General features: G+C 47.7%; 1 protein-coding gene across 2 annotated transcripts in view; it reads left to right on the top strand.

The window, feature by feature from the left end:
- The first annotated feature begins 5,414 nt into the window (after positions 1–5,414).
- Positions 5,415–11,781, top strand: part of LOC115031327 (probable ubiquitin carboxyl-terminal hydrolase MINDY-4) — a 21,785-nt gene continuing 15,418 nt past the window's right edge. For both annotated transcript variants that reach the window (XM_029478747.1, XM_029478748.1), the window contains exon 1: positions 5,415–5,576. In XM_029478747.1, coding sequence (XP_029334607.1) covers positions 5,514–5,576 — 63 coding nt within the window. In that variant the 5' untranslated portion in view covers positions 5,415–5,513. The remainder of the gene's footprint in view (positions 5,577–11,781) is intronic.

The following is an 11,781-nucleotide window of genomic DNA, read 5'->3' on the forward strand; positions in this document are numbered from 1 at the left end:
TCTCCTCTGAGTTTCAGTGGTCAGAGCAGTCTCTGCAGGCAAGGTCTCCTCTTTCAGGGAAGGTGCACAGTTATCTGGTGTTTGGACCTCCTTCTGGCCGAAGATGAAGGCCCAAAATAGGATCTTTCCCAGAAGCTGTGTTGCTTTGGCCTGTCACAGAAGCCGTTGTTTCAGTAGTACACACTCTCACCGGTGTAGACTACTTTCCGCGGAGTCCCAGAACCAAGGTGGCTCCCCGGAACCTGAGGCAGAAGCCTCTCAGGCCGGGCGGACACCTGTGCTCTGATCAGGAAGGTGGCCGGTTGTCTGGAGCCGAAAATGGCGCCGCCTCAGAGGCTCTGTGGCTCTCGCCTGTCCCAGAGACTGCTGGCCTCTGTATTCCACACTCTCACCTGTGCAGACTGACTGCAGAGTCAGCAGAGTCCCGGAACCAAGCTGGCTCCCGAGGAACCTGTGGCAGAAGCCTCTCAGGCCGGGCGGACACCTGTGCTCTGACTAGGAAGGTGGCCAGTTGTCTGGAGCCGAAAATGGCGCCGCCTCAGAGACAGTTAGTTTTTTGATTAGCTGTTTATGCTGACTCCTCTCTTTGTTTTGATCCACCCTCTGTGATGTACATCTTCTGTGGAACTGAGACATTTTTATATCCCCCCATCACCAGATGAGGATTCTGCACATTAGTTTATCTCCTATCTGATTTGCTCTTTCAAAGCACCCCCCCATCCAACTCTTCTTTCACAAAATAATTTGAAGAAAAACTGATATTTAGCTCCAAATGAGAAGCAAATGAATTCAGCTAGTTTCACTGCCCCTTCATCTCAGTAGCTTGGGACTTGGCCCTGGAAGTCATCTTGGTCAAAAAAAGAGAAGTATAATGCTGTGTAAGCCAGCACTCACTGTTGGTACGGGTCATATAAAGGCAGCTATATGACAGGGGATGGTGATTTAAAACAGGCAGGCCCCAGGTTTACTAACAGTCAACAAAGGCAGGGTCTGCGTACTACTTCAAGAAGAATGTTAGTTCTATGTTAAGGAACCTGGACAGGTACTAGGAAGTCATAACTCATAAGATGTCAATGGGGTCTCTGGTGAGATTACTAGAAAATTATAGGTTTATAGCTTAGAAAGGAAAAAGGCCTTAATCAAACATTAGTTGTGTTTGGATCCTTGATTCTCAGCTGGCTAAAGGCTCCAATCAGACTCCTGGGAGAAAGGTCTTCATTTCCTTCTCATGTCTCCATAAACTTTTATGTCTTTTCTCCTGCCCCACACAGACCCTAGACTGCTAGTCTCCATGACTCTTACAAGTGTGGAAGCTCATCTTTTAGGACCTTCAGGGTTTGTGAGTATCTCAAAGGCACATGTCGATGGCCATAGGATACACCTCAGGGACAGAGATTGGGAGGTGGCTGCCAGATAGGACCTTCAGGGACTGTGTGGATGAGTTGTTTCTCATGTCCTGGACAGTTTCTTGGAAGGAACCACTGACCTCTGGAGGGAGTGACCAGACAGCTGGGAAATTCTGAAAGTCAAGTCTTCAGAAGGATTTTCACAGTGTTCTGCTAACTTGGCTGGGCCAGCTTGTTGACATCGTTAGGTCCATGTTCCCATCTCCTGGCTCTGGGCTTAGGATAGCGATGAGGCAAACGTGTTTGCTTGTCTCCTGAAAACTCCGTCTTGTGTAGACATCCAGTTCTTCATGGGCCTCAAGGGCCTTGAGCTGGAAGGGTCATTTTATTTTTATTTATTTATTTTATTAGATATTTTCTTCATTTACATTTAAAATGAATCCTCTTTCCCAGTTTCCTCTCTGAAAATCCCCTATGCCCTTTCCCCTCCCCTTGCTCCCCAACCCACCCACTCCTGCTTCCTGGCCCTGGCATTCCCCTCTAGGAAGGGTCATTTTAATTGGTGTCCCTCCTAGAGCATTGTGAAGGATACAATGCTCTCACAAAACTCCTGTCCCCATACAGTGGGCCTCATGTCCTTCTTTCAAGTCCCAACACACCTGATGCTTCCTATGGCCAGAACCAAACAAGATACCAGACAGGGTTCCTTACATCCCTGGACTACAGACACATTGACTCATACCTGGACAGAACCACTTCAGAGTATAGGTAGTAATGCTTTATATGCAAACTACTCTCTCTCTCTCTCTCTCTCTCTCTCTCTCTCTCTCTCTCTCACACACACACACACACACACACACACACACGTTGTCTCCCTTGTTTTGCTATATTCATCCTAAACCTTTCCCAGATTGCCATTGTAATACTCTTTCCTAGTCTTCCTGCTTCCAGACCTTCCTCTATAGTTCATTGTCAACAAAAAAGCCATAAGAATCTGTCAAAACCAGTTAGATAGCATCTCTCCTTTGCCCCAGACTCTCCAAAGAGTATCCACTTTGGACCATGAACAGAAGCTCCACTGATGGGCACTGGCTGATGCAGCTGGGCTCCTAGGTTTTATAGTTGTTAGAGGCTAGGCTAGGCTCAATCATCTGTCATCAATAAGCGGCAAAAGTTTTATTCACTGAGCCCACATTTGAAGAGGAACAAATAAAGAGGTTCAGTGAGAGTCCTGGGATAGGGGGTAAGGAGAGAGCTCGTTATCGTTAGAGTCCCAGTATTCAGAGATTCTGGTCAAGAGTTGGCTCTATCACTCATCCATTGTTGTCTCTCCTGCCAGGTGGACTAACAAGTTGTCAGAACTGTGTACTATCTCTTCCTGGGAGACAGGCTCCTGCCCCAGCCTTTTCCTTCCCCACTATGAGACTTCTGGGGAAATTCCAATTTCTTGTAATCTATTGTCTCAATAGTCTTTGATAGTCAAAGGGAGGGACACATTGTTACTCTTTATAATACCTTTGTTTCTTCCCAGACTGTTATATCCTGTTTCCTCCAGTTCTTTTTGGCCTTTGCTACTGCACAAGCTCGCAGGCGATCTCAGGGACTGTGCTGGCGTTTCTTTGCTTGGAGTACTCTTCCTTCAAGGCTCTACACTGCTTATTGTAGAGACTTCCTTTGAGTTTTGGATTTTGCTGAAATATTATTATGTAATCCTATCTGATCTGTGTGCATGTGTGTGTTTGTGTGTGCCTGGTGTGCATGTAGAGACCAGAGATCTTGGATGTTGTTTCTCAGGAGCTGTTTATCTTATGTTATGTGACAGGGGTCTGGGGCTCACTGATAAGCAAAGTTTCCATCTTCGATCTCCCTTTTATCAGGGCTGCCACTTAAGGAGTCTCCCACAGTAGGGGTTCACTTTTCTCACTTCAAACAAATCAAGAAAATCCCTCACAGGAGTGCCAGTGGCTCGCCTTTCCAGTTTGTTCCAGACCCAGTCGAGTTGACAAGCAAGATTCATCACCACACCTGGATCTGATCTTGATCTTGACCTTCACAATGGATATCATTCCTTTGTTTTTGTTTTTGTTTTTGTGTTTTTGTTTTTGTTTGAGTCAGGGTCTCACTATATAGCTCTGGCTGGGCTGGAACTCATCAAGATCCTTTTCTTCTGTAAACACTGTGATAGTTTAAATTGTCAACCTGACACAATTTAGAGTCTTCTAGGAAGAAAGCCTCTAGGATCATGTAGATTAGGTTGGTGGAGGGGGATCATTTTGAATATGGTAATTGAGGCAGGAAGACCCGCCCACTGTGGGTGGCTTCATTCTCTAGGCAGGGATCCTGAACAGTGTAAGAGTGAAGAAGTGGGGCTGGAGATATTACTTACTGGTTAAGAGTACTTGTTGCTCCGTTCCAGGTTCCGTTCCCAGCACCTACATAGTGGCCCTCAACTATCTGTAACTCCAGTTGCAGGGGATCCAACATTCTTTTCTGAGTCCCTGGGCACCACACATGCACATGGTACACATGCATAAATGCAAGCAAATTTCCCCACACAGAATAAAAATAAATACACCTTTAACAATGAGTGAGGGGAGCTGAGCTTGTATATATTTACTGTGCTCTCTTCTTGTTTGTGGGTGTGATGTGACCAACTAACTCTCTCAAGCTCCTGTTTCTGTGATGGATCTGAAACCTACAACTGTGGATCACAGTATTTTGTCCCAGCAACAGAAAACAAAACGAAGACAAGCAATTACCGGTTTTTGACATGCAAGCTCTTGTCTTACTTATGTCTATGTAAGAAAGTCTGCCTTGAGCTTTAAATTATAACACATTTGCTAGTGTGTCCTTACATCTGAAATAGCAGGTCCCCTGGCAAGGTTCCTGACAGCTATCTTCACTTTACCCACATGCAGCTAAGGTGAGTTTGCAGAGAACTCCTTGGCGGGTTAGATGGTGAGGATGCCTGGTAATTATAATAACTGTCTTAAAACAGTGACATCCTCAGGACACCAAAGTGGAGCATGAAGTCTCCAGACACAGTGCATGTGCCGTTGGCTATGAGACAATCTTACATACAAACATACCTTTCTAATTTTATAAATGTTTTAAGGTTTCTCAGAATTGAATAATCATACAAACCTAAGATTTTGTGAGTATCACTGCCTGGAAACACTTTTAAGAAAAAAATAAGAAACATTAGTTTAGAGAAAATAATATGTATGTAGCAGTGTGGGTGATATGTGCTGAGTTGAGAGCATAATGTTCCTAAGTTGAGGTCCTAATGCCTTGTAGCATCTAGAATGTGGCTTATCTGGAGGTACAGTAGCGTTAAAGGAGGTTGTTATGGTGAACACTAACTCTTTGTGGTCAGTGTTCTAAGAAGAGATGAATAATAGCACACAGATACATTTAGAGGGAGGCTCTGTAAAGACACAGAAAGAAGATGTCAACGGGAGGGAAAAACCTGGTGCCATAAAACCAGCTTGCAGGCTACAGGATTGCAGGGTAGTAACTTTGTTGTTGAAGCCACAGTCTGCGGCGTTTTATTATAGCAGCCCCAGCAAACCAACGCAACAGGCAAAGCACAGTCGTGGAGAAAGTTGAGGTGCTACCCAAGGGACTGGCAAAGACTTGGGCTTCGGCAGTTTCCCATCTTTCCAGTTTCTAGATGCCAGAATTTGGAGTCTTAGCGCCCTTGCCATAACAGAGGTCAGAACACTGAAGTCTGTGTCTCAAGTGAACCTGGGAGGTAACTGCAATCCTGAGGGTGGACTGTCGGAGCCCTGCTTCCGCGCCAGTTCAGACTTTTAAGAGCCACAGGGTAGGGCGTGTTTCCCATTTTGTGTATGGAGAAATAGAACCTTTGATTAGCAGTGACATCCACCACAAAAAACCAAAGTCAGTCAACTCGGCGCCCAGAACTCATAGGCTAAGTCCGCCTTCAGCTGCTGGCACAGCAACTGGCAGAGAGCAGCGGCTTGGAGGATGCTCCTCCCTCCCTTCTCTCCCGCCCTCATAGAACGCTGGTTTCCCAGGAAGGGGAGGAGTTCTTCCTGGCGCGGATACCACCGTCGCCACGGCAACGCCGCTTTACTGGGCCCAACGGATTAAGGGGCCTGGGGCTGCAGGCGGCCGCGTGGCCTCGTGGGCAGCGCTAGCAGCATGGACAGTCTGTACGTGGAGGAGGTGGCCGCCTCCCTGATCAGGGAGTTTCTTAGCAGAAAGGTAATGTCTGGACACTCCGAAACCCACTAGTATCTTCTTAAGTTGGGGGGCAACCAGTGGTTTCCATCAGCATTTTTGCACCTTCGAGGGTGCGGGGAGCATTCCATGCCTTCTGTTCGCCTCAGAGATTTCCCCAAGAGCGCCCCTTTCTCGGGACAAGGAAACTACATTTCCCAGAAGCCAGACCTCCACAATGCGAGGGCACGTCCACATAGCCAGGCCTGCGCTTGCTTGGCTGCCCTCCCCTGGTCCCCTCTGTCACAGCAGTGCCAGATTGGCAAAGGTGTCCAGGGCGGAGCAAGTTCTCCCAGCCAGGGGCACAGGACATGTCTGTAGAAAAGAACTTTCTAAAGGAAAGTTCTGGACAGGCAGTCCTGTTGATCATTTTAATCAATGATGGAAATTCTAGCTGCTGAATGAGCTTTTGTGGGGGGAATTATGTAAATTCTCTTACTGCCAGAAGAGTTTTCAAAGTGTTTACAAGTTAGGGAGGCTCTTGAGTCCCCCGGGGGGTCTAGGAGAGGAAGGTGCTTCCTAGGCTCCAGGAGTCGCACACTGGCTTGTAGTTTACACAAAGGGGCTGAGGACTATACACTAGGGATCTGTGCTTCCACATGATGTCATACTGAGCTGGCCCAAGGGGCACTAATTTGAGATTGAAACATGTATGTGTGTGTGCATGCGTATGTGTAAGTGTGTGTGTGTGTGTGTGTTTGCATGGAACAAAGGAAAAGGATTTGAGGCCAGATGGTGGAAGTTTAGGTATGTGCTATTAGTTTGAAATGTAAGTTTGACGTTACTACCTCATCTTCTCTCTAACAGGAACTTTTACGGTCCACTCATGCCTGATGAGTGAGCACTAGTGATACCCAGGCAGTGCCCAGGTTCTCTTTAAGCTCTCTGTGTAGCCCAGACTGTCTTTACACTCTCGATTTTCCTGCCTCTGACTCCTGTATTCGGAAGTACGGGTGCATACCAGCATGCACAGTTACGATTGCTTTCGTCATTGCTTCTGCTCTGGGACAGAGACCTTGTGATCAACACAGGCCTTTGCCATCCTGTGTGTACTTCCTAGATGGCGACTGATCTTCTCAAATGTCCCTAACCATCCTGGAAGATAAGTATACTTACATTATTCCTTGTCATATCAGAGTGTTATGGGACAAGGAAGCAAAGAAACTTGCCCAAGGGTGAGCAGGCTGGACCTTGATGCCTCCTTGCCCTGGATACTTACATACAACACAGGTATTCAACTTTTCACTTGCTTTGCCACTCTGACTGTACCTGTTCTGAAATGCCTGTGTGCTCTTTCAGAATGTATTTTTATTTGGAAACATTGCAATGCACCTGGCTTCATTGCCTCTGCTTTGACTCTCTGTCACTGAGTCCTTGATGCAAGTTGGATGATCCGTGTCATGCCCTGAGAGGCTGATCGCTGCTGCTCTTTAAGACTGGGTACTTCGATTTAGAAGTACCCGAGAGGCCTTCAATTCTTGAGTGCAATCCAGAGTCCTCACTGACATCCTGAGGCCTCACAGCTTGGCCCTAGCTTCTCCTTCATGGTTCCCTTGATCTCTTCTGCCCTGTGACAAGGCCTATTTCTCCCCAAGCACTTCTGGTCACTCCCATGATCAGAATTGATCAGGATTGTCCTTGGACTAACCTTGACACTTCTATTACAGTGGTCACATCTACTTGCTTTACCTCCTAGACAGAGACACCAAGCCGACCTCCCAACTGGGTAACACCTCAGAAACCATCTACCTGCCTGGCCTCCTCTTCCTCCCATGGTTTATATCTAAAAGTACAAAGAGGGGCATCTTTATTTACTACCTGTGCTGGCTAGTTTTATGTCAGTGTGACATAAGCTAAAGTAATCTGAGAGGAGGGGAACCTCAATTAAAAAAAATGCCTCTATAAAATCAGGCTATAGGCAAGCCTCTAGGGCATTTTCTTGATTACTGATTGATGAGGGAGAGCCCAGTCCATAGTGGATGGTGCCATCCCTGGGCTGGTAGTCCTTGGTTCTATATGAATACAGGCTGTTGAGGCTGAGCAAGTCCTGAAGAGCAAGTCAGTAAGTTGCCCCCTTCCATGGATGCTCTGCATGGAAACTCCTGCCTCTGTGTTCTTGCCTTGTTTGAGTTCCTGTTCTGATTTCCTTCAGTGATATGGAAGTGTAAACCAAATTATGCCCCCTCCACCCCCAAGCTTCTTTGGCTTTGGTGTTTCAGCAGAGCAATAGAAACCCTAACTAATGTCACAGAGAGCCAGAACCATGGGCGGGGCAACTGCTTATGTTATTGGTAGTGGTGGTTGGGGTGGTTCTGAGACAGGGCCATCTTTGTATTGTTCAGGTTCTTTTTACGCTCTCTGTGTAGCCCAGACTGTCATTACACTCTTGATTCTCCTGCCTCTGACTCCTGTATTCGGAAGTATGGGTGCATACCAGCATGCACAGTTGTGATTACTTTCGTCATTGCTTCTGCTCTGGGACAGAGACCTTGTGATCACCACAGGCCTTTGCCACCCTGTGTGTACCTCCTAGATGGCGACTGATCTTCTCAAATGTCCCTAACCATCCTGGAAGATAAGTATACTTACATTATTCCTTTTCATATCAGAGTGTTATGGGACAAGGAAGCAAAGAAACTTGCCCAAGGGTGAGCAGGCTGGACCTTGACGCCTCCTTGCCCTGAGCCCCACCTAGCACCCTTCCTGAAGGCTGTGTGTTACCTGGCTAGTACTCAGACCTATCTCCCATTTAGCATTCCCAAACTCTACTTTCCAGCATGTGGTCTGCCCTCAGGAGACTCATGATGCCTCCTGGCCATTTCAGGGTTCATGGAAGTGACTTTTCTGGTGCTTCAGGCTCCTGTGTCTTTGGCTTCTCTCCTGCAGTGTGACATGACTTTCATCTGTCTGCTACTTGTCTTTGCCATCCATGGTCAGGCCACAGGCCTGTCCTCCCTTTCTACCATCTGGGTTCCAGTGTTCCATGTGTTCTCATTTCTCGATTATGTTCCTTCTCAGTCCCAAACCATTCTACAGTTACAGTCCATTGTCCCCACCAGTGTCTCACAGTCCCAGCCCTGATGTAAGACCTTCTTGCCTCTTTCTCTCACTTCATAATAATTCCATGCTCTGCAATGGGCTTGGCTCTCTTGTCTTCTCACCTTTTGTTACACCCTCTCTGCTCTGGGGGAAAGTAAATTTGCCCTGCTTCATGCCCATACCACTGAGCTGAACTGCATTGCATAAAGATACCTCCTTGTTGATGGCTTCACCTTAAACCCATGGCCACTTAATGACATGGTGCTTCCCAGGTGCAGGCCCACTCACTGCCCCTCTGTAGCCTTTTTCCCTCTCAAATGCCGCATGACCTTTCCATCTCCAGCTTCCTGTACATTCTCCCTCAGAGGACAGAGACAGTCTGGAAAAATGAATGTCCTTCAGGCTCTTCCTCGCACCGCCCCCGCCTCCACCCCACTAACCCTCCAGGCCTGAGCCCCTCTGTATCATCATGCTCCAGGACATGACCCTCAGCACCACCACTGTATGCATGGTGGTCCTTTCTCTAATGGGGCATCCATGCAGCACATCTCAGCACTACAGGAACGCAGCTTGGCCCCCAGTCTACTCCAGTCCCTGTCATCTTCCCTATGAAAGAGCTGTGGACACTGTAACCCTCAGTCCGTCTCACTTCTTTCACATCCCAGCCTGTGGACACCACTCTCATCACCGTTACTTTGCCCTCCTCATCCCTCTGGCTCTGAAGTGTCCGCACTGTGGATTCCATCCTTCATCTGACTCCCACTACCTGTTCTGGCTATTTCTCCTCCTCCTCACACTGTGCTGGGTGCTTCTCTTTCCCCCAACAGCGAGTGCTGTGTAGCTCCTCAGCTCAAAGACTGTCTCTGCTCTTCCTTCTTCTCCCCATCCCTTCTTAAGGCATCTTCAACAGCTTTATGGCTTCTAGTGCTATCCATAACGTGGCGGTTCCAGGATGTCTTCTCTGGCTGGCCTCTCCCTGAGCTCCTCCTACCTTCTTATTATCTGTGATATCTGTGATATCTCCACTAACCTCTCTTTCGCATCCAGCATGTTCATGCTAGTGTTTCATTTCACATTCCCAACACCAGATACACATGTTTTTCCTCTCTACCGGCCATGTCTCCAACTCTTGAATGCCAGCTAGGTGTCCCACACTTCCAGCACTGCTCAGAGTTAGTACGGATCCTGCAGGTTAGGGGCTCATTTCCTCTTTGTTACCCTCCCATCCTCTGTCAGCTGCACTGTCAGAGCACAGAGAGAGTGGAATCATCTCTTAGGATGCCTGTGCTTGATGCTCTGCTTCAAGCTGCTCCTAGTTTTCATGTAGATTGTGTGACTCACTCACCCAATAACCTTCTAAATGGTCACTGCTTAATACCTTGTCCCCACATCTGTTTTCACTTCAGCAGCCAAGTTCTTCAGTCTGGCATTCCTCCTTTTAACTTTTTCTGTTGTCCTAATCCTCAGGCTCTGACTGCCCTTTCTGTTTATTTTCTATGTAGGTATGTGTGTGGGTATGTGTGTGTGTGTGCACTCACTCGTGCACAAACGTGTTTATGTGTTCCCATGTGTGCACATGTGTATTTGCCAGCATGTGTGCACAGGTGTGTGGAAGTTTTAGGTTGAGATCCAGTGCTCAGTTCATCTTACATGTTGAGTCGGGTCTTTCACTTGACCACAGAGCTCACCATCTTGGCTAGTTTAACCATCTAAGTTGTCCTGGGAATCCCCCACCCCCTGTCTCTGCCTTCCAAGTGCTGGGATTGCAGGAGGGGCTCACACCCACCCAGGACTTATGTGGGTGCTGGGGATCAGAACTGCAGTATCCATACCTTGTTCACTTGCCATCATCTCCCTAGCCCCTGGGTGACCTGTCTGGCTGTACTCCTGCCACTTTCTCCTGAAGCCCTGCAGACCCTGCTCTTGAAACTGCTGAAGGAATTTTTGTACTTTCTGTCCCTTGTACGGAGCACTATGTCCCCAGGTGCTCCCAGGGCCTGCTCTCTGACTCCCCTGATATCTCTGTCACATGACCAAGGGATCACTTCCTGACTGTCTCTCCAGACCTCTCCTGGCCTTCTCTGTTTATTTATCTGTATCTCCCCTCCCCGCTTATAGAACACATTAGCCTGGTTATCTTCTCCTCCTTAGTATGGAAGCTGGAGTTTAATCTGTTAACTCCTCTGCTCTAGTGTCCAGACCAGTGGACAGAGGAGCAAACCACAAGACAAGAGTGAGCACATGATAACCAGTACCCAAGGAGCTGAAGGGGTCTGCAACCCTATAGGAGGAACAACGATATGAACTAACCAGTACCCCAGAGCTCGTGTCTCTAGCTGCATATGTATCAAAAGATGGCCTGGTTGGTTGGCCATCATTGGAAAGAGAGGCCCAACGGTCTTGCAAACTTTATATGCCTCAGTACAGGGGAACGCCAGGGCCAAGAAGTGGGAGTGGGGGAGGGAGGGGAGTCGGGGGAGGGTATGGAGGGCACTTTTGGGATAGCATTGGAAATGTAAATGAAGAAAATACCTAATTAAAAAAAAGAGTGAGCACATGGGTAATGCTCAATAAGCAGCTGCCTGTCACAGTTGTGCCCCGCCTTTAGTCTCCTTGCTTTGTTCTATGGTGTACACTTTTGCGATGGACAGACTGTTCTGTCACATGGCCTGCTTCTCTAGCATGCTAGCCTGCCTTCCTTCTTTACCTCCGTACCAAGAACAGAGGCTTGCATACCAGGGGTGCAGGGCAAACCTTAGCTGAGTGAAAAGAGTGGGGCTCACTTCCACAGGATGCCTGTAACTACCCCCACTGGCTTCTGGGTGATGGTATGCTTCAGAGCCAGCTGGGGGAGCATGCCTATTTTCTTTGTGTGTGTGTGTGTGTACTTGTATGTTAGATGCACCGAGACTTGGTGAATCTGAGGCAGGTAATTAGAGAATCATCATCATCTCTGGATGTTCCCTATCATGTTGGTTGGTGAAAATCAGGACAATTAAGGATGCAGAATGCAGGTAGTTGCTTCCAGGCCTTCTTTCCTTTTCTCTAGTGTGCATGCGGATAGACACAGACACAGACACAGACACAGACACAGACACAGACACAGACACAGACACAGACACAGACACAGACACAGACACAGACACAGACA

The sequence above is a fragment of the Mus caroli genome, chromosome 6 (assembly GCF_900094665.2).
Source record: "Mus caroli chromosome 6, CAROLI_EIJ_v1.1, whole genome shotgun sequence".
Taxonomy (NCBI): Eukaryota; Metazoa; Chordata; class Mammalia; order Rodentia; family Muridae; genus Mus; species Mus caroli.